The following is a 26,957-nucleotide window of genomic DNA, read 5'->3' on the forward strand; positions in this document are numbered from 1 at the left end:
ATAAACTTTATCCTTGGGACTTTTTGTTTCAGTGAAAAATAATTTAAAAAAAATACAGTTTGTAGGTTAAAATTAGATTGAAACAGAAAAATCAAAATTCCGCCTGAATGAAAAACACATGTTTGCACCAAAAAATTCTCTTTCTCCGTCTGTGCTGAAGCGAATAAGAACAGAAATGGAAATAATCAATATAATGTGTGCTCCCTGTGGTCAGCAAAACACCAGCAGGTCAAAACACTAAAGCTATACATGCTTTATTCAAATAAAAAGTCCAGGCGGAATCTGACTGGGCCAAATTGTGCCAAATTAAAAAAAATAAGAATATTTTTGTACTTTTTCTTTTTTTTTTTTTTTTTTTTTTTTTTACAGAAATTAAGTATTTTAGTCATAGGGACATATCGGGTCACAACATTGTATTCCCCGTCGAAAAATGAACACCATTTTTTCCAAAAACATGACACAACAGCATTTATTTGTCACTGACCAAAATATGTACAACGAATTATGACAAACTGACACATTGTGGCTGTTTGAGGATCTGTTGATTGGAAACTGGAGGGGATGAATGTGTTGCTGAGAGTCTGAACACGGAGAGGTGAAAAACATGACTGACAGTATTTGTATGCGAAGGTTATGGTCCTGGAGATGCAGACACAAGGGGGCGGAGCCAAATATGGCTCTTTAGAACTTAAGGGGTTAAATAAAATAAAGCATAATAAAGAACTCAAATCAGGTACAGAGACATGGTCACCAAACCTCACCAAACCGACCGACTGAAACACCTCGAAGCAGAGGCGGGCAGTACTCAGTTACCGTCACTTATTGTACTTAGCTTATTGAAGTAATTGTACTTCTTTTACTCCCCGTTTCTACTTGAGTAATATTATAATATTAATGTTAAATATATTGTATTTGGAAACAAGGAAGTAAACACAGACATAAAAAGGGTGGAACAAAGTGTTTGGGAATCAGTGTCGCTGATCAGTTAAAGGAGCTGCACCTGGGCCCATGTTCTGCATCGTGAAAAGACCGAGGGCCGAGTCGCCTGTTCGGCTTCACCCAAATCTAAAAGCTTCTGGACTGGAGTTTACAGGCCGATGGGGCAGCTCCTCATTTGAAAGCCAAGACCTACAACACTGATCGTAACTTTTGTTTTCATAGTTTATTTGTTGTGTTTCATGTGTTGTGTTGCTTTTCGGTCATTCTTTTTGTTGCGTTTTCATCCTGTGTCGACACTTTTCAAGCCTTTCGATTTGGGTAAAGCCAAAACTGGGGGAAATGCGCTTGGTTCAGGTGTGAGATTAACAGAGAGACTCGATCTCTGACGTTGCTGTAAACACTGATGTTTGTGGGAAAACAGCGTGAATCAAATAAAACATTTCTATCAATTTCATTGTTTTTGTGAAAAGTTGTGGAATGTGCTGTAAACGTGTCCCTGTAGAATGTGGACAAAAACTAACATTTGAATTTAGTGGCTTCCTCGTTCATTGTTTGTGATAAAAATAAAATAAAATAAAAACAGGTACAGGGCCTTTAAGTTGTAAAGTGCACATAAATACACTAAAGACTACGATTTCTAAACGTATTGCTTAACTGTGTAAAATCCAAAAGCATTAAATACACTGTACAACTCCCTCATCCCTCCATACCTGAGCTACTGTGTGGAAATACCTATAAAACTAATATACAACTTATCTTAGTACAAAGAAAGCAATAACAGTGATCAGAATATAAGATCTTTACACAGATGTGATACACGGCTCAGCCTCCGGCTTCATCAGTGTTTACACGAGATGCTTCAAATAAAAGAATCGAGACACAAACTCAGAGGAACAGATCTGCTACAAAAACCTGAAGACTAAGACTAAGAGGAGGTGTTTTAAAGGAGAACGGTTTATACTAAAGGCTCCGAAAATATTAAAGCCTTTAAGAAAAAGTATAAGTTAAACATGATGTAGTTTAGATCATTAGAAAAGAAGTTGATCGGATGCAAAAAAAAATTCGATGCGTTTCCATTATTGGTATAAAAGATCTACACTTTACTAATATACTACTACTACTATTACTACTACTACTACTACTACTACTACTATTACTACTACTATTATTACTACTACTACTACTACTAATAATAATAATAATGCTACTACTACTACTACTACTACTACTACTACTACTACTACTACTAATGATAATAATAATAATTATTATTATTATAATAGTGGTCAAACCGCCTTTGCTCTGCCCCGTCAGACCTTGGAAGCTCAGCTGAAGGGCCTGGTCGGTGCTTGGATGGGAGACCGTTTGGTAACACCAGGAAGCCTAGCGCATGTAGTGAGTGGTGGGTGGGGGTCGGAAGGGCCGATGGCGCAGACTGGTTGCCTCGCTTCCGTCAGTCTACCCCAGGGCAGCTGTGGCTACAATAGTAACTTACCACCACCAGGTATGGAGTGAATGAATCACACAATGTAAAGTGTCTTTGAGTGTCCAGAAAAGCGCTATATAAAACCGATGCATTATTATTATTAATATACTACTACTACTAATAATAATCTAATAATACTACTACTACTACTACTACTACTACTACTACTAATAATAATAATAATAATTGTAGGAGCCATAAGTAAAGTAAGGGCGCTGTCACTATGACTGGGTTGTGACGTGCGGGGTTTGAGGTCACGGAGTTTTCTTAAGGCTCTCACCTTTTTGAGAATGAAACCAGTGAGGGGGGCGGGGTCACTGTGGTTTTTGTTGACCGTTCGTTTAACACATTATTTCACCTGGATTACATGCAGTACGTGCGCACTGTTACATCTGCTTTGTATATCAATCAAAGTCACTCTTTTAATTAAATGCAACTTAAACGCATTTGGTTGAACTCTGTGCTTCTGTGCAGCGCGTCATACAAATAGACCGAACCCGAGGTTTTTCCTCTCCAGCGACAATAGGACTTTGAGTCGCTACAATAATAGTACTACTAACAAACTAATAAACTAACAAACTAATAAACTACCGATTCCGATTCCTTTTAAGAGCACATCATAAAGATTAATATGTTATCATGAGCACCAATCAGTCAATATAATACCTTTCATGAATAAATGCAGAGTGTGTTATGTATTATTCATGCACATTGACACAAGTAATACTACATGGGTTGTGGTGATGGTGATGATGATGATGATTATGATGAATAACAGTGATACTAACGTGGTAATAAATAAGGCATAAGGAAAAAAAAATAAAAAAAAATAAAATGATACACTTGTTATAAAGTGTAAAATACTGTGATTGTTGATTTAATGTACTGCATTGTTGCATTTGATGTAAATATGTAACCATATGTTATTATTGCAACCACCTTATTATTGAAGTGAATAGGGGGCGGGAGTTAATAAGCTTGTCTTCTTCCCACTCCTTTTCGAGCTAGAATGCTGTTTTTGTTGTTGTAATTATTATTATTGTTTTTCTCGCTTTTGTGTCTGTTTTGTGTAGCTCGAAATAAAATATTCAATCAAAACTACTACTAATAATATACTACTACTACTACTAATAATAATATATTATTACTACTACTAATCTACTACTATTAATAATAATAATAGTAATAAACTACTAACAAACTAATAAACTACTACTAATAAACTAACAAATAAACTACTACGGGTTTTTTTCTCCCCTCTTTTCAGACATGTTGGTGTAAATTCTGCAGTAGTATAATAGAAAATATCTTAATTAATAAAAAAATAATTTAAAAAACACCGATAAACCACAAGAAGCAAATGCTGCACTGTGATTGGATAGATGCACCGAATGGGCGGGGCACAACCAGGAAGTAAACAAACCCGCGGCGGAGGAGGATGGCGCCGCTCGATTCATTCGTCTCCGAGTAGATTTTTGGACATAAAACATTGATGTTAAAGTGACTGAGCGGAGGCGGAGATGCAGAACACGAGGAAACGCAGAGGTCCCGGGGCACAAACACCGGACAGGTCAGTGGGAAAGACCGGAGAGCCGAGTCTGAGCGCGTGTCAACAACTGCAGGAGCTCAGCGGGAAACGGTTACTCACGTGACGCTGCACTTCTGTTCATCACGGGACCCGTTCTGTGGTTAATATCTGAATATCTGAATACTGGGACTGAAAAACAGCCCTGGACTCTGTGGAAGTGTCGCATTTACTCTCATTTTTACGCCAAATACATAATTACCTCTTACCGCCCGCCTTAAAGGGGCTAGAAGTGAGTCATTTTATACTCACTACTGCCACCTCAGGTCTTATGTGTAACTGCAGCGTCTGTATTAAGCCTTACACCTTTGTGAGTGACAGGATTTTAGAGGCAGTTGTGGTGAACAGGTCTGAGCTCATTCTACACATTACGACATGGCTGGAAAATACTTAGTTTTATCATGTAAACTCCTTATAGTCCCTTTAACTGTCTCCAGTTCGGCTTTACCCAAATCCAAAGGCTTCTTGACTGGAGAGCAACACTGTAGCGCCTCATTTGAAAGCCAGAATCTAGAAAAGTGGTGGCAACTTTTATTCACGTTGTCGCTGCATTTTTGTTTTTGTCGCTTTTTCTGTTGTGTTTTCATCTCTTGTTTTTCGGGGGGTTTTTCATGTTGTTTTTTCATTGCTTTGTCGTCACGTTTTCGTCACATTTTGTTGTGTTGTCACTTTTTTGTTGCGGCCCAGTGCATGATGGGAAAACGCCCACCTGTCCTCACGCTCAGGTGATTGGATACGAGTCTGTGTGATCACAAACGTGCTCCTCGCCCCCTCCCCTCTCCTCTTTAGATCTGAACAAATAGGCAAGGCAAGTTTATTTGTAGAGCACAATTCATACACAAGGCAATTCAAAGTGCTTCACAGTTGAAAACAAATAGAATCAATAAAAACATCAACAAAAAATTAATCAATTACAGTTAAAGGCGAGAGTGCAGATAAAATACATTCAGTCATTTGCATCGGTAAAAAGAACTGTTTTCAGCCTGGATTTGAACATTGTCAGAGTTGAGGCCTGTCTCACATCCTCGTGAAGACTGTTCCAGATTTTAGCTGCATGAAACTGAAACGCAGCCTCACCGTGTTTAGTCCTGACTCTGGAACCACCAGGAGGCCCCTCCCCTCCCTGAGATGGTTCATACGGCTCTAACATGTCAGAGATGTACTTTGGAGCTAAACCATGAAAAGACTTGTAACAAGCAGAGCTGTTTTAAAGTCTATTCTCTGAGTGACAGGAAGCCAGTGCAGAGACCGGAGCACTGGACTAATATGGTTGTATTTCCTGGTTCTTGTCAGGACTCGAGCAGCAGCGTTCTGGATGTTCTGCAGCTCTGACAGCTCGTTTAGAGAGGCCAGTGAGCAGCCGTTACAGTATCTAACCTGCTGGAGACAAACACATGGATAAGTCTCTCTAAGTCTGGTTTTGACACTATTCCTCTGATCTTAATGTTTTTCAGATGGTAAAAAGCTGCTGATGTTGTTGCTTTGATGTGGCTGTTTAAGTTCAGGTCTGAGTCCATGATTACTAGATTTCTAACCTGTTTTTTTGGTTTTAGAGAGAGAGACTCAAGGTGACTGATAACACTTTGTCTTTGTGCCTGTGGGACAAAAACAATTATCTCAGTTTTGTCTGAGTTTAGCTGGAGAAAGTTGTTTTGCATCCAAATAAACTATGACTGAAACTATTAAAGTTCTGCATCGCCCCTAAAATAGAGCTCATGTTTGATGCTCTTACAGAACAAACTCGTGATTTAAAAGGACGTGTTTTATCTCAGAAACTTGAACAAACGAATGGGAAAGTTTCCTCTGATGAAGAATGACGTCTCTGGAGTAAAGGAAACAGAGCAGGAGGTGAAGGACTTTTATTTACGATAAACTTTAAATGAACGCGATGGAGCAGAATGCACAGTCCAGCTACGAGGGTGCAGCCAAAAATAAAAAAAGTAAAGGAGATAATTTCTCACGTGTCTTCTCATTATAGACACGTCATCGCTCTATAATGTTTAAAATCTGTAAGGCCTTTTCTAATCTAATCCTTGTCACAATATAATTACACGTTTTTCTTAAAGAGGGGGTGTTCTGCTTTAAAGAGGGGGTGTTCTGCTTTAAAGAGGGGGTGTTCTGCTTTAAAGAGGGGGTGTTCTGCTTTTGTCAGTCCCACAGCACCAGTCTATATCTCACTACAATGATGACAAACCTTCTGTTGGTCTGTAAATGCAGTAAATTAGAATAACTGCCTTGTATAAAATGTCTCTCTCAAAATGGCTGTAGTGAATGTCTTGAAATAGGCCTCTGTCTCTTTAAGAACCTCTGAGCCTTTAGACACGCCCCCTCCACACGCTGTCTGTGGCATCAGTGGGGAGGGGGTTCTGCTGAGGAGCAGTGGTTGGTTACTCGGCTGGTGACCAAAGCTCGGAGGCGTCTCCAGGAGGTGGGGGCGTTCCTAGGAGGACTCAGGCAAACCTATCCCTAAAATGGCCGCCATCAGAGTTTTTACAGATGACTCAGAAATACGTGAATGTGCCAAGGCAACACTTCAGCCATGTTTTTAATGAGGGAGTGACAGAATAACAGGATGGAAAGCTTGAAAAAGTCAATTTTGCAGAATATCCCCCCTTTAAAGTAGATTAAACACATTTTGAATAGAAGAATCAGGCTTAACGCTGACTTGAGGCTAAAGAAAGACTTGACTTGACTCGACTTGACCCCATGACCAACTGACTTGGACTTGACTCGAGACTTGCATTAAGTGACTTAGTCCCACCTCTGTTTATAAGTTTAGGCGCCGCCCCCAACAAATCACCGTATTCAGACCCTAAAATACCCGTTTTGTTTTAGCTTTAACTTTGATAAAAAATTGATGAAAAAATGACTAATTGTGACCAAAAAAATACAAAAATGTGACAAAAAAATGACAAAAATGTGATAAAAATTTGACCAAAAAATGACAAAAATTTGATAAAAAATTGACAAAAAAATGTCAAAAATGGATGAAAAAATGACAAAATTGTGACAAAAAAATAATAAAAAAAATTGACAATTTGACAAAAAAATTACAAAAATTGACGAAAAAATACAAAATTGTGACAAAAATATGATAAAAATTTGACAAAAATGCCATCAGAGTTTGTACAGATTACTCAGAAATACGTGAATGTGCCAAGGCAACACTTCAGCCATGTTTTTAATGAGGGAGTGACAGAATAACAGGATGGAAAGCCCCTTTAACTACTTTGTTCTTTAGAGTGCTGTGATTTCTTGCTTTCCACCTGCAATGTTTGCTCAAGTGCGTTTCATTTCATGGCGATCGGAAACAGGTCCAGCCGACAGAAGGTCAGCTTCATACTCTTCATCCATGGCCTCGTTCTTTGGATCGTTCTTTTCTTGAGGCTGCAGTGAAAGGCTTTGCAGATCTGCTTTTCCACAGAGGTCATTGCGCAACAGCCTTTTTATGGCCGTACTTTCCCCGCGGAGTCTGAGCAGCAGGAAATTGCTCAATGCAGACGTGAAGTGAAAAGACTGCAAGGCCAGACTCCACACACAAAAGGACATGTCTTTTCTCTTTCAGCGGCGCTAAAACTTTACATACGTGTGCTACGACACATGTAACACCAGAACTAAACTAAACTAAATAAACAATGGGCAGTCCATGTCCCACAGTTTGAGAACCACATGTCTTGTACCTTCACTTATACGGTTACAGCTTCATCATCTAAGTGAGGGTATCGGAAAAAACATCTTTAGATCCAAGTTTTTGACGCCTGTTGGTCCAGGGACGGCTTTAACCTCTTAACCCCCGCCTGAACCGAGAGGATCTTTTTCCTCACATCACATTTTTTTTCCATCATTTTTTGGTTGGGTATTCAACTCATTTATGTCACATTTTTTTGTTAATTTTTTTATAATTTTTTTGTCACATTTTTGTCATTTTTTGTCAATTTTGTATCATTTTTTTATAATTTTTTTGTCAAATTTTTTACCAAATTTTTGTCACATTTTTGTCAAATTTTTATTATTTTTTTGTCACATTTTTATCACATTTTTGTCATTTTTTTTCAATTTTTTATCAATTTATTATAATTTTTTAATAATTTTTTTGTCACATTTTTATCATTTTTTTTTCACTTTTTCGTCAATTTTTTATCAAATTTTTGTCACATTTTTGTCATTTTGTCGTTAATTTGTTATCACATTTTTGTCACATTTTTGTCACATTTTTTGTCACATTTTTATTATTTTTTTGTCACATTTTTATCACTTTTTCGTCAGATTTTTATCAATTTTTTGTAATTTTTTTGTCACATTTTTCTCAATTTTTTATCAATTTTTATCATTTTTTTTTTTACATACTGAGATATGTTCTTACCTGAGCTTAGACGAGTTCATGTGAACCTGTCTGGTCTTCACGCGTGTCCTCAGTCACGTAAACACAGCGCAGACGGCGTTAGCATTTAGCCTCTCCTCCTCTATAGCTCCAAACCAGATGAAGATAGAAGCTACCGAGCTCTTCCACGTTTAAATATGGTTACGTGAAGGGTTCCACTACAAAGTATAATTACGCCAAATGAAACAATGTGGATTTTCTAAGCGGATTTTATAGTTTAGTTTAGTTTAGTTTAGTTTATTTGAGCAACAGATGCATACAGGTGTAGTATACATAAAACATGCAGAATTTTTCACAACATAAGAGGTTAGTGCTGCTCAAAGGGAGTAGGAAGAAGTTAGTTATAACTTATAAGCTTATAACTTAAACTACTGCTCACGGCACAGTCATTTTTAATGTATATTCAGGCTTTAACCATGAGATCTATGCGGCAATTCCAGACTGAGGAATTGCCTTAGTAGCAAATTAAATCAACAAACGGCTCCTCTTAGCAAATCCCAACAGTAAAGTAATAATTCATGACGTTTTTGTGTTGCACTTGCATAAGGTTGAAGCTGCACATTCTGGACATCACATAATAAATCCAGATTCATAACACACTTCTCATTATCGGATCAAAATAACAAAGACAATTCACAGTTCAGGAACAGATGATTCATTAGTTTTGCAGACTTTTCCAGTATTTGCTTTCTGTACATTATTTTAAATTGTACTACAGTTGAATGCATTTTTAAATCCTCTTCTCAGGAGTTCCAGAGGTCGACTCCACTTCGTGTAACAGACAGACTTATCACATTCTGGAACCTGAAAACACCCCCTCGTATCGATCTCACTGTGTTGATCTTTTCTCAGTTCTCCGGCTGCTTCGAAGGATCACTCGCCGCAGAAGCAAACGCGGTTCCACCTGGACCTGTGGCTCAGCCTGACTCTGCAGAACTGGATCCTGGACTTCGGGAGGCCCATTGCCATGGTAACGGGGCGGGCTCACAACGACGGCCTTGTTCTGCGCTGAATGGGGAGATGAAACATGTGAAGGTCGCTGACAGAAGCCTTGTGTCTTTTCTGTCATTTTTAGATCGTCCTTCCTCTGGAGTGGTTCCCGCTCAACAAGCCGAGCGCCGGAGACTATTTCCACATGGCCTACAACGTCATGACGCCGTTCATCCTGCTCAAGGTGAGGGGCGGGGCTTAGGTCGTTCATCCTGCTGAAGGTGAGGGGCGGGGCTGAGGCGCGTCATGAGGCACTGTGACAGTAAAGGACTGTTGAATAATGACCATTTAGAACGACAACAATGAATGAGAAAGGAGGACGATGTTGTTTCCGGTCTGTCCCTCTGAAGTATCTACTAAACATGAATGTCCTCCTGAATAAATCAGCCCCATGTCCCCTTTACAGCGCCCCCTGCTGTTACTGCAACACTGACACATTTTACATGGGATTGGTCGACCACTATTAAAATACATTTACTTAAAATGTAGTGGAGTAAAAGTAACAAGTTCTCCAGTGAAGTCCAGATCCTCTGAAGCCCTAAAGCAGAGGGATCTCCAGAGGGACCTCCAGAGGGATCTCCAGAGGGATCTCCAGAGGGATCTCCAGAGGGATCTCCAGAGGGATCTCCAGAGGGACCTCCAGAGGGACCTCCTGTGGGACCTCCTGTGGGACCTCCTGTGGGGCGTCATGTCCCGCTCCAAACACCTAACCCCCGTCTCTCCTCCTCTGCAGCTGATGGAGCGCGGCCCCCGGACCGTCCCGCGCTCCGCACTTTACCTCTGCATCATCACCTTCGTCATGGGGGCCAGCATTCACCTGGTGGGGGACTCCATCAACCACCGCCTCCTGCTGAGCGGATACCAGCTGCACCTGTCCGTGCGAGAGAACCCCATCATCAAGGACCTGAAGCCGGCCTCTCTGGTACGAACGCCGTTATGAAGTCAGTCTGAGAGTAAACTGTGGGCATTTATGTGATATGTTGTACCTCTACTACTGTGGAGGATTTTACCAACCCGGAACACAAGATGCCTGGATTCAGTTAACTCCGCCCCCTCTCAGAACAGTAGTAGAAATATAAATAAAAGGCTAACACACACATGCTAGCATTTACTTCCTGCTCTGGCCGCTCCATCGGGTGTTCTTCTTGTGGGAATCTCGCTGGTTTTAAAATTTTAATCCACTTTGGTTCTGGCGAAGGTTCACAAACATCCATCATTTCTTTATTTCTTTATTTAAGGATCCCCATTAGTCTTTACCAACGCAAAGACTACTCTTCCTGTTCTCATTCAAAAAAACATACAGTCAAAGGGTAATTTATACAACACACATCGACAATACAGATTTCCTCATTCAAATAATTGAGGTAAGAAAAAAATAAAACAAGGTGTATTACAATACTCAAAGCAACATTAAGTCAGATTATTTATTTGTATTTGACTGATTACATGTTTCTTTAGATTTATTTTTCTTTCTTTCTCTCTCCCTCCTTCTTTCCTCCCTCTCTTTCTTTCTTTCTTTCTTTCTTTCTTTCTCTTTCTCTCTCTCTCTCTCTCTCTCTCTCTCTCTCTCTCTCTCTCTCTCTTTCTCTCCCTCCCTCCCTCCCTCCCTCCCTCCCTCCCTCCTTTCTTTCTTTCTCCTTTCCTTTCCTTTCCTTTCCTTATTCCTTTCCTTATTCCTTTCCTTATTCCTTTCCTTATTCCTTTCCTTTCCTTATTCCTTTCCTTTCCTTATTCCTTTCCTTATTCCTTTCCTTATTCCTTTCCTTTCCTTATTCCTTTCCTTTCCTTATTCCTTTCCTTATTCCTTTCCTTATTCCTTTCCTTATTCCTTTCCTTATTCCTTTCCTTTCCTTATTCCTTTCCTTATTCCTTTCCTTATTCCTTTCCTTATTCCTTTCCTTATTCCTTTCCTTATTCCTTTCCTTTCCTTATTCCTTTCCTTATTCCTTTCCTTATTCCTTTCCTTATTCCTTTCCTTATTCCTTTCCTTATTCCTTTCCTTTCCTTATTCCTTTCCTTATTCCTTTCCTTATTCCTTTCCTTATTCCTTTCCTTATTCCTTTCCTTATTCCTTTCCTTATTCCTTTCCTTTCCTTATTCCTTTCCTTATTCCTTTCCTTATTCCTTTCCTTATTCCTTTCCTTTCCTTTCCTTTCCTTATTCCTTTCCTTATTCCTTTCCTTTCCTTTCCTTATTCCTTTCCTTATTCCTTTCCTTATTCCTTTCCTTATTCCTTTCCTTATTCCTTTCCTTATTCCTTTCCTTTCCTTTCCTTTCCTTATTCCTTTCCTTATTCCTTTCCTTTCCTTTCCTTATTCCTTTCCTTATTCCTTTCCTTATTCCTTTCCTTATTCCTTTCCTTATTCCTTTCCTTATTCCTTTCCTTTCCTTTCCTTTCCTTATTCCTTTCCTTATTCCTTTCCTTATTCCTTTCCTTATTCCTTTCCTTATTCCTTTCCTTATTCCTTTCCTTATTCCTTTCCTTATTCCTTTCCTTATTCCTTTCCTTTCCTTATTCCTTTCCTTATTCCTTTCCTTATTCCTTTCCTTTCCTTATTCCTTTCCTTATTCCTTTCCTTATTCCTTTCCTTATTCCTTTCCTTATTCCTTTCCTTATTCCTTTCCTTATTCCTTTCCTTATTCCTTTCCTTATTCCTTTCCTTATTCCTTTCCTTTCCTTTCCTTTCCTTTCCTTATTCCTTTCCTTTCCTTTCCTTATTCCTTTCCTTATTCCTTTCCTTTCCTTTCCTTATTCCTTTCCTTATTCCTTTCCTTTCCTTTCCTTATTCCTTTCCTTTCCTTTCCTTTCCTTATTCCTTTCCTTATTCCTTTCCTTATTCCTTTCCTTATTCCTTTCCTTTCCTTTCCTTTCCTTATTCCTTTCCTTTCCTTTCCTTATTCCTTTCCTTATTCCTTTCCTTTCCTTTCCTTATTCCTTTCCTTATTCCTTTCCTTATTCCTTTCCTTATTCCTTTCCTTATTCCTTTCCTTTCCTTTCCTTTCCTTTCCTTTCCTTTCCTTTCCTTATTCCTTTCCTTATTCCTTTCCTTATTCCTTTCCTTATTCCTTTCCTTATTCCTTTCCTTATTCCTTTCCTTATTCCTTTCCTTTCCTTATTCCTTTCCTTTCCTTATTCCTTTCCTTTCCTTTCCTTTCCTTTCCTTTCCTTTCCTTATTCCTTTCCTTTCCTTTCCTTATTCCTTTCCTTTCCTTTCCTTATTCCTTTCCTTATTCCTTTCCTTTCCTTTCCTTATTCCTTTCCTTTCCTTTCCTTTCCTTATTCCTTTCCTTATTCCTTTCCTTATTCCTTTCCTTATTCCTTTCCTTTCCTTTCCTTTCCTTATTCCTTTCCTTTCCTTTCCTTATTCCTTTCCTTATTCCTTTCCTTATTCCTTTCCTTATTCCTTTCCTTATTCCTTTCCTTATTCCTTTCCTTATTCCTTTCCTTATTCCTTTCCTTATTCCTTTCCTTTCCTTATTCCTTTCCTTATTCCTTTCCTTATTCCTTTCCTTATTCCTTTCCTTTCCTTATTCCTTTCCTTATTCCTTTCCTTTCCTTTCCTTATTCCTTTCCTTATTCCTTTCCTTATTCCTTTCCTTATTCCTTTCCTTTCCTTATTCCTTTCCTTTCCTTTCCTTTCCTTTCCTTTCCTTTCCTTTCCGTATTCCTTTCCTTATTCCTTTCCTTATTCCTTTCCTTATTCCTTTCCTTATTCCTTTCCTTATTCCTTTCCTTATTCCTTTCCTTATTCCTTTCCTTATTCCTTTCCTTATTCCTTTCCTTTCCTTATTCCTTTCCTTTCCTTTCCTTTCCTTATTCCTTTCCTTTCCTTTCCTTATTCCTTTCCTTATTCCTTTCCTTATTCCTTTCCTTATTCCTTTCCTTATTCCTTTCCTTATTCCTTTCCTTATTCCTTTCCTTATTCCTTTCCTTATTCCTTTCCTTATTCCTTTCCTTATTCCTTTCCTTATTCCTTTCCTTATTCCTTTCCTTATTCCTTTCCTTATTCCTTTCCTTTCCTTTCCTTATTCCTTTCCTTATTCCTTTCCTTATTCCTTTCCTTATTCCTTTCCTTATTCCTTTCCTTATTCCTTTCCTTATTCCTTTCCTTTCCTTATTCCTTTCCTTTCCTTTCCTTTCCTTATTCCTTTCCTTATTCCTTTCCTTATTCCTTTCCTTATTCCTTTCCTTATTCCTTTCCTTTCCTTATTCCTTTCCTTTCCTTTCCTTTCCTTATTCCTTATTCCTTTCCTTATTCCTTTCCTTTCCTTATTCCTTTCCTTATTCCTTTCCTTTCCTTTCCTTATTCCTTTCCTTATTCCTTTCCTTATTCCTTTCCTTATTCCTTTCCTTATTCCTTTCCTTATTCCTTTCCTTATTCCTTTCCTTTCCTTTCCTTTCCTTATTCCTTTCCTTTCCTTTCCTTTCCTTATTCCTTTCCTTATTCCTTTCCTTATTCCTTTCCTTATTCCTTTCCTTATTCCTTTCCTTATTCCTTTCCTTTCCTTTCCTTATTCCTTTCCTTATTCCTTTCCTTATTCCTTTCCTTATTCCTTTCCTTATTCCTTTCCTTATTCCTTTCCTTATTCCTTTCCTTTCCTTTCCTTTCCTTATTCCTTTCCTTTCCTTTCCTTATTCCTTTCCTTTCCTTTCCTTTCCTTTCCTTTCCTTATTCCTTTCCTTATTCCTTTCCTTATTCCTTTCCTTATTCCTTTCCTTATTCCTTTCCTTATTCCTTTCCTTATTCCTTTCCTTATTCCTTTCCTTATTCCTTTCCTTATTCCTTTCCTTATTCCTTTCCTTATTCCTTTCCTTATTCCTTTCCTTATTCCTTTCCTTTCCTTTCCTTTCCTTTCCTTATTCCTTTCCTTTCCTTTCCTTATTCCTTTCCTTTCCTTTCCTTTCCTTTCCTTTCCTTATTCCTTTCCTTATTCCTTTCCTTATTCCTTTCCTTATTCCTTTCCTTTCCTTTCCTTTCCTTTCCTTTCCTTATTCCTTTCCTTATTCCTTTCCTTATTCCTTTCCTTATTCCTTTCCTTTCCTTTCCTTATTCCTTTCCTTATTCCTTTCCTTTCCTTTCCTTTCCTTTCCTTTCCTTATTCCTTTCCTTATTCCTTTCCTTATTCCTTTCCTTATTCCTTTCCTTATTCCTTTCCTTTCCTTTCCTTTCCTTTCCTTTCCTTTCCTTTCCTTTCCTTTCCTTATTCCTTTCCTTATTCCTTTCCTTTCCTTTCCTTATTCCTTTCCTTATTCCTTTCCTTATTCCTTTCCTTTCCTTTCCTTTCCTTTCCTTTCCTTATTCCTTTCCTTATTCCTTTCCTTTCCTTATTCCTTTCCTTATTCCTTTCCTTATTCCTTTCCTTATTCCTTTCCTTTCCTTTCCTTATTCCTTTCCTTATTCCTTTCCTTATTCCTTTCCTTTCCTTTCCTTATTCCTTTCCTTATTCCTTTCCTTATTCCTTTCCTTATTCCTTTCCTTATTCCTTTCCTTATTCCTTTCCTTATTCCTTTCCTTATTCCTTTCCTTTCCTTTCCTTATTCCTTTCCTTATTCCTTTCCTTATTCCTTTCCTTATTCCTTTCCTTATTCCTTTCCTTATTCCTTTCCTTTCCTTATTCCTTTCCTTATTCCTTTCCTTATTCCTTTCCTTTCCTTATTCCTTTCCTTATTCCTTTCCTTATTCCTTTCCTTTCCTTATTCCTTTCCTTATTCCTTTCCTTATTCCTTTCCTTTCCTTATTCCTTTCCTTATTCCTTTCCTTATTCCTTTCCTTTCCTTATTCCTTTCCTTATTCCTTTCCTTATTCCTTTCCTTTCCTTTCCTTATTCCTTTCCTTATTCCTTTCCTTATTCCTTTCCTTATTCCTTTCCTTATTCCTTTCCTTATTCCTTTCCTTTCCTTATTCCTTTCCTTATTCCTTTCCTTTCCTTATTCCTTTCCTTATTCCTTTCCTTTCCTTATTCCTTTCCTTATTCCTTTCCTTATTCCTTTCCTTATTCCTTTCCTTATTCCTTTCCTTATTCCTTTCCTTATTCCTTTCCTTATTCCTTTCCTTTCCTTATTCCTTTCCTTATTCCTTTCCTTATTCCTTTCCTTATTCCTTTCCTTATTCCTTTCCTTATTCCTTTCCTTATTCCTTTCCTTATTCCTTTCCTTTCCTTATTCCTTTCCTTATTCCTTTCCTTTCCTTATTCCTTTCCTTATTCCTTTCCTTATTCCTTTCCTTATTCCTTTCCTTATTCCTTTCCTTATTCCTTTCCTTTCCTTATTCCTTTCCTTATTCCTTTCCTTTCCTTATTCCTTTCCTTATTCCTTTCCTTTCCTTATTCCTTTCCTTATTCCTTTCCTTATTCCTTTCCTTATTCCTTTCCTTATTCCTTTCCTTATTCCTTTCCTTATTCCTTTCCTTATTCCTTTCCTTTCCTTATTCCTTTCCTTATTCCTTTCCTTATTCCTTTCCTTATTCCTTTCCTTATTCCTTTCCTTATTCCTTTCCTTATTCCTTTCCTTATTCCTTTCCTTTCCTTATTCCTTTCCTTATTCCTTTCCTTTCCTTATTCCTTTCCTTATTCCTTTCCTTTCTTTTCTTTTTCTTTTTCTTTTTCTTTTTCTTTTTCTTTTTCTTTTTCTTTTTCTTTTTCTTTTTCTTTTTCTTTTTCTTTTTCGTTTCGTTTTTTCTTTCCTTTCCTTTCCTTTCCTTTTTCCTTTCTTTTCTTTTTTTTTACTATGAAATGGGCACAAGTCCTTGGTTTACCAGGAGGGGGCGGAGCAGCTCCTCAGAGAGCAGGATTCAGGAGGATTACACAGACATGCATAAATTAAACACTCTGGGGGTGTTTTTGATAAGGAAATAGCATTACCACATGGGTAACAGCTCCAGTAGTGGATTTTGCCTGATATAGGACCTTTAAAGGTGCATTATTGTTTTTATTGTGAACAAAAAGTCAGCATGGCGCCTTTACTTCCCTTCATGGCGGACCCTACAGCCAGAGAAACTTGTAGAGGCCACTGTGATCAAAAGTAAAACCATCAACTCTTTCTAAAAATGATATTTAACTTCTTAACCGGGCACATTTTCTCCAGTTTTACCTTAAAGTCTGTAAGCTCCAGTCGAGAGTATTTTAGATTTGGGGAAAGCCGGGGGTTAGAGGATTTTTGGCAGAGGAATGATTTGATATTTGAGGGCAGCTTTTCAAAAACAAAAGGCAACATTGAAGCCAAATTCGGTGCTTGTTTAATAACGTGACCAAAATGTTACTTGTGCCGTTTGGTTTGGGTGAAGTTGATGAAGTCTTCCACCAGATGGCACTATTTCCCAACACATCGACACCATGAAACCATCACTATGAATGATTTAGTAAAAGTAAAATACATGTATAACTGCAGTTTTCTTCTGAGGAGTTGAGAATATATGTAACATGTAATTGAAGAGACGTGTTTCCGTTGTCGGTGTCGGTGTTTGTGGAAGGCGGTGTTGTGACTCACCTGGTGTTTCTCCTCAGATCGACTCCTTCGAGCTGCTGTACTTTTACGACGAGCACCTTGGACACCTGATGTGGTGCGTATGGAGAGCGAGGTGCCGCTGCCTGTGGATTTATGCAGCCTCTGTTAGGCTTCATTAGAGCCGCTGATGCATCTGTGGAACAAGATGAGATTGAAATTACCCTGAGGGAAGAAAGTACAGACCATTATCTGCAGCAGGAACTCACGGTATAGAAAGAAAGTCCTCACATGGCTTTATTGCTTCTAAACAGCAAGATCAGAATCAAATCTTAATCAAACCGTAAAAGGTTTTTTAATGAAGTAAAGTTAAAGGCCCTATACCTGATTTATGTATTACAAGTGATGAAAGAGGAAGCCAGTAAGTTCAAATGTTTACATCTATATAGTTCTATGGTTTACATGCAGTACATGAAAGCCGGGACTGGAGGGAGAGAGTTCAGCTGATGGAGTTCACCCAGAGCCTCTTGGTTTTGTTTTCCATGGTGAAAGCAGCTGTTCAGTCAGCGACAGTTTTACATGTATCTACATCACAACAGGGGTGGGTTTGTTTTTTTCTTCATCGTCAATATACCAGTTTCATGCATTTAGGAAGAAAAGCATCACTTTCTACAAATGCCAGTGTTGTATGTGATATACGGCAACTTAACCCTAGAGCACTATACATGTGTGTGATTTTCATGATGCTGAGTTTATCTGAGTGTCCTGGGTCTCTGGGCTTCAGCTTTGTCTTTGACATCCCTGATGGCCTGGGTGTTTTCCTCCAAAACACACTCTTTCCTACAGGCTCATGTTTGCAGTAGTGATAGAAGGTCGGGGAGGGTTATTGTATTTAAAGAGGGGGTGTTCTGTTTTAAAGAGGGGGTGTTCTGCTTTAAAGAGGGGGTGTTCTGCTTTAAAGAGGGGGTGTTCTGCTTTTGTCAGTCCCACAGCACCAGTCTATATCTCACTACAATGATGACAAACCTTCTGTTGGTCTGTAAATGCAGTAAATTAGAATAACTGCCTTGTATAAAAAGAGACGAAAACAATGATGGAAATGTGACAAAATATGACCAAAAAATGACAAAAAATTGAGGAAAAATTGAGGAAAAAATGACGAAATGTGACAAAAAAATGGCAAAAATGTGGTAAAAAATGGTCAAAAAAATGACAAAAATTAGATAAAAATTTGACAAATTGACAAAAAAAATACAAAAAAATTGACAAACAATTACCAAAAAAATGACCTTTTTTTTTTTTTTTTTTTTTTACAAAAAATAACAAAAAAATGACAAGAAAGTTACAAAAATGAGTTGAACACCCAACAAAAAAATAATGGAAAAAAATCTGATGACGTGAGGAAAAAGATCCTCTCGGTTCAGGCGGGAGTTAAGAGGTTAAAGAGGGGGTGTTCTGCTTTAAAGAGGGGGTGTTCTGCTTTAAAGAGGGGGTGTTCTGCTTTAAAGAGGGGGTGTTCTGGTTTTGTTAGTCCCATAGCACCAGTCTATATCTCACTACAATGATGACAAACCTTCTGTTGGTCTGTAAATGCAGTAAATTAGAATAACTGCCTTGTATAAAAAGAGACGAAAACAATGATGGAAATGTGACAAAATATGACCAAAAAATGACAAAAAATTGAGGAAAAATTGAGGAAAAAATGACGAAATGTGACAAAAAAATGGCAAAAATGTGGTAAAAAATGGTCAAAAAAATGACAAAAATTAGATAAAAATTTGACAAATTGACAAAAAAAATACAAAAAAATTGACAAAAAATTACCAAAAAAATGACCTTTTTTTTTTTTTTTTTTTTTACAAAAAATAACAAAAAAATGACAAGAAAGTTACAAAAATGAGTTGAACACCCAACAAAAAAATAATGGAAAAAAATCTGATGACGTGAGGAAAAAGATCCTCTCGGTTCAGGCGGGAGTTAAGAGGTTAAAGAGGGGGTGTTCTGCTTTAAAGAGGGGGTGTTCTGCTTTAAAGAGGGGGTGTTCTGCTTTAAAGAGGGGGTGTTCTGGTTTTGTTAGTCCCATAGCACCAGTCTATATCTCACTACAATGATGACAAACCTTCTGTTGGTCTGTAAATGCAGTAAATTAGAATAACTGCCTTGTATAAAATGTCTCTCTCAAAATGGCTGTAGTGAATGTCTTGAAATAGGCCTCTGTCTCTTTAAGAACCTCTGAGCCTTTAGACACGCCCCCTCCACACGCTGTCTGTGGCATCAGTGGGGAGGGGGTTCTGCTGAGGAGCAGTGGTCGGTTACTCGGCTGGTGACCAAAGCTCGGAGGCGTCTCCAGGAGGTGGGGGCGTTCCTAGGAGGACTCAGGCAAACCTATCCCTAAAATGGCCGCCATCAGAGTTTTTACAGATTACTCACAAATACGTGAATGTGCCAAGGCAACACTTCAGCCATGTTTTTAATGAGGGAGTGACAGAATAACAGGATGGAAAAAGTCCATTTTGCAGAATACCCCCCCTTTAATTCAAGGTTGACATTCAGGACTGACACATTTATTTCTTTGCTCCGGTCACAGAGTTCGTGTCTCTGGCCTCACAGAAAGTGAATAACACACAGTTATTATAGCCAGCCGCTCATTCCAACCCATTCACAATCAGAATGGATTTTGAATGGGTATAGTTTGGGTATAGTTTTGGTATAGTGTTGAATGGGTTTAGTTTCTCTCTCCTGTGGTCACAGATCCAGGAATGGCTGGACCAAAAAACAAGTTTCATCTTCATTATTTTATTTTTTTAGGATTTTTTTGTTCCCAAATTCCTCATTTTAGTCATTTTGGAGCATTTTCATCTGGTCCTCTCATGATGCTTTTCTTTCATTTTATGCTGTGAGGCACGAGCACTAACCACTGTGCCACCGTGTCTATAATATAAAAGAACACGACTCTAGATTCTGATGAAGTTCTTTTCATCAGGTGTATTATTATTACGATGTGTTTTGAGTTTGAGTGACAGTGTTCTCGGGTTAAAGCTGACAGTGTTTTCCACATTTCTAGAGGACTTTAACAGGCGTTTCATCTCTAATTTCTGTAACAATATTTTCCTCAAATTCATCCTGAGGGCCGGTGGTTCTGCGATGGAGGGCCGGTTGTGGCCCGCGGGCCTGGCGTTGCCTCCCCCTGCACTACAGCGTTCACAGCCGAGGATAATTTGCAAAGTCCGTCCCTAGAAAGGCTTTTAAAACACAATTATAAAATACATACATTCCTTCTTTTTAAAATGCTCATGTTTAAAAGATCTAAGTCCTGTTTCAGCTCCGAGGGGCCCATCCTGTGTTTCTAAATGCACTTGGAGATGTTGCCACTCCAGACTCAGCGCTTCTAAGTGAAGTACGTGGGATGGAGAAACACCAGGGCGATGTTATGAAGCTGCTATTTTCATCAGGAAACTTATAATAACCTATAATTATGACCAAACCGTAATATTAAAAACTCCCGATAATAACCCGGAAACTGCAGTTCATGTAAACACACTCAATGTTAGTCATGGTCATGGTTATCCCAATGTCCACAGGGACGAGTTTCTTTTTTTTCTTTTTTTTTCTTCTATTTTTTATTATTTTTGACAGACATTATACAAATCAATGACAGCCCTATGAGCGTTCGAAACACAATATACTAATTTCACATTTACTAAGGCGTCCTTTAACTTAGTCCACCATCAATGTCCTAACAAAAATCAAATTGGTCTCGCCCCCCTTTTTTTATATGTACATATATATATATATATACAGAACAATAAACAAAACACAAACCCATAAACAAATAAAAATAAAACTTAACAAAAATTGGTAGCGTTACACAGGTGCACAATCCGTGAACCATCTCTCAAATAAAGTCTGATCTTAATGGTTTAATAAACCCCAGCCATCCTTTCCATATTCAACGTTTGTGTTTCCAAATGCAAAGCGTGTGTCAACTTCTCCATTACGTAAATATCAAACCAACTTTCTTTTCTTGGCACATCTGTTTTTATCCATTTTCTTGTAACACCCTTTTTTCCTGCTAATAACATAATATTTAAAGGGGCTATATCATGCTATTTTATCCATTCCAAAGTTAAGTATAGGCATTTATATGATATATTGCACCTCTACCATTATGGAGCACTCATTTTTGTGATAAATATAAGTGTTTTCTGGAGGTATTTTTCAAACCCGGAAGACACAACACTTCGATTCAGTTAACTCCGCCCCCTCTCTCCGCACATACTTTACCGTAATATAAATAAACAACAATAAGTGAAGTTACTTCGCGATGCAGTTATACGGAGTTGACATCTGCAACACAGCTTCATAAATGGCTAACACACAAGCTAATATGCTAACACACAAGCTAACACACATGCTATTATGCTAACACACATGCTAACACACAGGCTAATATGCTAACACACAAGCTAATATACTAACACACATGCTAATATGCTAACACACATGCTAATATGCTAACACACAAGCTAATATGCTAACACACATGCTAATATGCTAACACACAAGCTAACCCGCGTTTGGATTGACTCACCCTCTGCTCCATCGCTGTTTACATTGTGGGACTCGCGTTGGTTATAAAAGTTAATCCACTTTGATTCTGGCGAAGGTTCATCAAACATCCATCAGAGACAGTCACAGAAAAACAATATTTTGGTGAAAGTCGCTGAATCCCGGAGAAAAAAACAGCTGAGTGGCCTCTTCTTGAAAAGGGTTGAATATAAACTCCTCGTCCTCGTAGCCAAACGCGCTTCTTTTTCTCCGTCCGTGACATTATCGTTAGTTAAGAATAAAAAAACAGGTGTCCAGAGTAGGTAACGAGCTCCATCTTCAGCTGCAGCGCAAACATGACTGATCTGTTCAGACGCGATGTGTTTGTTTTGGCCTCAGCTGACCTGGAAGCACCTCGGGCACAGCCTTTTTTTTTTTTTTTTTTTTTTTTTTTTACTCTTTGTTTCTTTCTTACGACAGAAATAATGAAAACGCTGTTTTACAAATTAAAATCCGTCCGTAAGCATAGAATTAAGACATTACATTACAGACGTCGAGCACTTCCGTTCCGCTGTGACGACACAACTGAACACTCAGTCGTTCACCAGGAGAGGGTGGAGCAGCTGCTCAGAGAGCAGGATTCAGGAGGATTACTGAGAGCTGCGTGAATGAAGCCACAAACCACTCTGGGGGTGTTTTTGATAAGGAAATAGCATAACAACATGGCTAAAAGCTCCAAAAAGTCGATTTTGCAGGATATAGGACCTTTAACATTTTAAAGTTCACATTTTTTTGATTTGACTCAATTTTACCCAAATAAAAAGTTCCAAAAGTAAAAGGAAGATTTGTCTTAAGCACTTTTTCCATACAGTTTTTAAGCTCCGTCCAATAGTTTCTTATCAAAGGCAACCCCAAAAAATGTGAACGTGATTTGCCACTGCCTCACCACACTGTCTCCAACAGCTCGTATCACGATAGTTTCTAATCAGATGCAAAAGTATAATTTCCACAAATGTTGGAAGTTTACAATATACTAAAGAAAATGAATGAATCTGGTCCATCTGTTCCCGTCCTCAGACTCAGAACAGAAGTGAGCACGTCCTGATGGCCTGCAGGCATTAAACAGCCCTCTGTGTTTCAGGTATATTCCCTTCTTCATCATTCTGGTGATCTACTTCTGCGGCTGCTTCACTCAGGCTGGAGAGCAGAAGCTTCCTGTGTCTGGGTGGATTCTGCTGGGCCCCAGCGCGCTTTACTACTGGTCAGTAAGTCAGGGTCTCCAGGTTTGTCACGTCTCTGAGTTCCTACAGTCGCCGTCTGAATCCAGTTGAAAATAGACGTTTGAGAATCATACATGTATGTACAGCAGGGATGTGAATCTTAGGCCTCTGTCCGACCCGCATCTCGATACACCTGCCACCTGCCAATTAAGATTTGACACATATTCACAATTATTCAGGTCATTAATTGATATTAGACAACTTTAAAGCAAACTACATCTTTTTTTTATGTCGACTGCATATTTAGCTTTTTTTTGTTTTGTATCCTATATATTCTATGGGTTTATCCACCTTAACCTTCTTTTTCCTCACGTCATCAGATCATTTTTTTGTTGGGTGTTCAACTCAATTTTGTATCTTTTTTGTCATTTTATTGTCATTTTTTGTCAATTTTTCTGTCATTTTTTTTATCAATTTTTTGTCACATTTTTATCACATTTTTGTCATTTTTGTCATTTTTTGTCACATTTTTTCGTCATTTTTTTAATCAAATGTTTTGTCATTTTTTGGTCATTTTATGGGTTTATCCACCTTAAGATTGTTTTGTCTTTCGTTTTTTCAACATTTTTTAGTTGACAATTATTAATCTCTGATCAGTATTGTTATATTAATAAGGCGATTGTGTGCATTATTTCCACATTAATTTCACACACAGAAAAGCTCACATGGTTATGCTAATGAGTGGGCGGGGCTCCCTCTGCCTCAGCGCAGGCTCACGTGTTCCCCCACCTGGCTCTAATGCAGTAAAGTGGATTTCTGGACTTTCTGGACTCTTTACGCTTGTAAGTGACACAATGACTTGGGCAAACGAAGATGGCTGATCAGGGCGATGTTTGGAATATTTATTTTGTCTTCCTGCAACTTTTCGTTCTGCACACGGGACGTCCTGGAGTTTACCGGTGAGACACACGCGCTCCTCGTAGGACGTATCTATATTAAACCAATATGAGCGTAAAATCCGTAAATAATCTGAGTTTGCAGGATAAACTAAACACTGCAACAGAATGTGTTAAAACTAGTGTGCAAAAGTCTGAAAGGAGGACGACTTATCCGAGCGTCTGCTGCTCGTCAATATTAATGCTCAGATTTCACTGTTACAAATACAAACTGGAGCTGATTATTTGCATTTCCTCAATTTTAGTTCAGTTTTTGGAAACGCGGCGTCTTGGTGCATCGCGCCTCGTCCTCTCTCTTTGTCCTTCGTGGGTTTATCCTGGTTCATGCGCGCTCTGCTCCGAGGTGAACGTGCGCTGGATCCACTGCGGCTGTAAAGGCTGTTTCGCCGCCGTGTGAAAAGCAAAGTGAAACACTGGGTTCCACAGTGATGCAGCTGTGAGCCCGGCGGCCGCGCTCAGACAGATGTGCCACATCTGTCTGTGAGCGCGTGGCCCAGCGGCCGCGCTCAGACAGATGTGCTGCATCTGGACTTTCATTACGGCACCATTTTGTCAAAATGACGGACGGCCTTTTCTGTCAAAGCTAAAAATATTCTGTTAAAGACGGAGAATTTTTGGTTTTAACTCCCGCCTGAACCGAGAGGATCTTTTTCCTCACGTCATCAGATTCTTTTTCCATCATTTTTTTGTTGGGGATTCAACTCATTTATGTAACTTTTTTTGTCTTTTTTTTTGGTCAAATTTTTATCACATTTTTATCACAATTTTGTCACATTTTTGTCTCTTTTTTTTGTCATTTTTTGTCACATTTTTGTCACATTTTGTAACTTTTTTGTAATTTTTTTGTCATTTTTTGTCAAATTTTTGTTTGTTTTTTTCGTCCATTTTTTGTCACATTTTTGTCAATTTTTTACATTTTTTGGTCAATTTCTTTGTGATATTTTCGTGACATTTTTGCCACTTTTTCATCAATCTTTCGTTTCTTTTTTATCAATGTTTTCTCACTTTTTGTCACATTTCCATCATTGTTTTCGTCTCAGTTTTGTTCCAGAAGCTTTTGGATTGGGGTAAAGCCAAACTGTAGAAAACGTGCTCGGTTCAGGTGGGAGTTAAGGGGTTAATGTAGCGTCTGCCACAGAAACATGGAATTCGTTATTTTCCGAGCACAGATCGCAGCCTTTGTGACTTGTCATAAAAATAGAAACCTTAATCTCTTTGTACTTAACCTGGGAACCTTTATAGAACTTTGGTTTGTGCTGTGCAGGTATCTGGTGAGTGAGGGCCAGATCACGGAGCTGTTCCTCCTGGCGCTGCTCTCCATGGCGGCCGTGTGGCTCCATCACAGACGGCGAGGCCTTTCCCTGGACGCTAACGGACGGTTCCTGCTCCTGTCCTTCGGCCTGACGCTGCTGCTGCTGGGCGCCTGGGTGGCCTTCCTCTGGGACGACCCCGCCCTACGCGCCAAGTACCCCGGGCTGGTGTACGTGCCCGAGCCCTGGTCCTACTACACCCTGCACCTGAAGAGCAGGTCCTGACCGACCGCAGGGGCCGCAGATAGATTCTTTACTGACTGACTTTACGATGAGAAAAAGTTCTGCAAAGTTTGTGTCAATTCCCTTTTTGTGATTCCAAATGTGATGTTTTCAAGTGTGATGAATCTGTTTGTATAAAGTGGATTTCATTCATGATGTTTATCGTGTTTTTCTAGTAAAATGGTGAGACGTGTGAATCAGAGTGAATGTGTTTAACCTCTTAACTCCCGCCTGAACCCAGAGGATCTTTTTCCTCACGGCGTCAGATTTTTTTTTCCAGCATTTTTTTGTTGGGAATTCAACTCATTTATGTAACTTTTTTGGTAATTTTTTTGTAATTTTTAATCAATTTTTTGTCATTTTTTTGTCATTTTTTTGTCACATTTTTTGTGTTTTTTTTTGTCAAATTTTTTGTCAATTTTTTTGTCAATTTTTGTCATTTTTTTGTCACATTTGTCACATTTTTGTCACATTTTTGTCACATTTTTGTCATTTTGTCACTTTTTTGTCGTTTTTTGTCACTTTTTTGTCATTTTTTTGTCATTTTTTTGTCGTTTTTTGTCCTTTTTTTGTCCTTTTTTTGTCACTTTTTTTCTCATTTTTTTGTCATTTTTTGTCATTTTTTTGTCATTTTTTTGTCAATTTTTTGTCATTTTTTGTCACATTTTTTGTCACATTTTTGTCACATTTTTGTCACATTTTTGTCACATTTTTGTCATTTTTTTGTCACTTTTTTGTCACTTTTTTGTCATTTTTTTGTCGTTTTTTTGTCATTTTTTTGTCACTTTTTTGTCATTTTTTTGTCGTTTTTTGTCGTTTTTTGTCACTTTTTTGTCATTTTTTTGTCATTTTTTTGTCACTTTTTTGTCGTTTTTTGTCACTTTTTTTGTCATTTTTTTGTCATTTTTGTCATTTTTTTGTCCTTTTTTTGTCATTTTTGTCCTTTTTTTGTCACTTTTTTTTTCATTTTCTTGTCACTTTTTTGTCGTTTTTTTGTCAAATTTTTGTCATGTTTTTGTCCTTTTTTTTGTCACTTTTTTGTCATTTTTTTGTCGTTTTTGTCATGTTTTTGTCCTTTTTTTGTCACTTTTTTTCTCATTTTTTTGTCATTTTTTGTAATTTTTTTGTCCTTTTTTTGTCACTTTTTTTGTCATTTTCTTGTCACTTTTTTGTCGTTTTTTTGTCAAATTTTTGTCATTTTTTGTCACATTTTTTGTCACATTTTTGTCACTTTTTTGTCGTTTTTTGTCACTTTTTTTCTCATTTTTTTGTCATTTTTTGTCATTTTTTTGTCCTTTTTTTGTCATTTTTGTCCTTTTTTTGTCACTTTTTTTGTCATTTTCTTGTCACTTTTTTGTCGTTTTTTTGTCAAATTTTTGTCATGTTTTTGTCCTTTTTTTTGTCACTTTTTTGTCATTTTCTTGTCACTTTTTTGTCGTTTTTTTGTCGTTTTTGTCATGTTTTTGTCCTTTTTTTGTCACTTTTTTTCTCATTTTTTTGTCATTTTTTTGTCCTTTTTTTGTCACTTTTTTTGTCATTTTCTTGTCAAATTTTTGTCATTTTTTGTCACATTTTTTGTCACATTTTTGTCACATTTTTGTCACATTTTTGTCACATTTTTGTCATTTTTTGTCACTTTTTTTGTCACATTTTTGTCATTTTTTTGTCACATTTTTTGTGTTTTTTTGGTCACATTTTTGTCACTTTTTCATCAATTTTCCGTCACTTTTTTGTCAATGTTTTCTCACTTTTTTGTCACGTTTCCATCATTGTTTCCGTCTCAGTTTTGTTGCTTTTTTCTCACCTTTTTCCCAGAAGCTTTTGGATTGGGGTAAAGCTGGAGAAACTGCTGGGTTCATCTGTTGTATAGGATTATTCA

General features: G+C 37.9%; 1 protein-coding gene across 1 annotated transcript; it reads left to right on the top strand.

Moving 5' to 3' along the window:
* Positions 1 to 3,855: 3,855 nt before the first annotated feature.
* Positions 3,856 to 25,081, top strand: cln6a (CLN6 transmembrane ER protein a; the record flags this gene model as incomplete). The annotated part of the gene is made up of 7 exons (XM_079554537.1): positions 3,856 to 3,995; positions 9,244 to 9,361; positions 9,467 to 9,565; positions 10,115 to 10,303; positions 16,885 to 16,940; positions 22,512 to 22,631; positions 24,811 to 25,081. The coding sequence occupies exons 1-7, from the start codon at positions 3,946 to 3,948 to the stop codon at positions 25,079 to 25,081; spliced, it is 903 nt and encodes a 300-aa protein (XP_079410663.1). The 5' UTR covers positions 3,856 to 3,945.
* Positions 25,082 to 26,957: the final 1,876 nt, after the last annotated feature.

Source organism: Gobius niger (genome assembly GCF_951799975.1).
Source record: "Gobius niger genome assembly, chromosome: 4".
Taxonomy (NCBI): domain Eukaryota; kingdom Metazoa; phylum Chordata; class Actinopteri; order Gobiiformes; family Gobiidae; genus Gobius; species Gobius niger.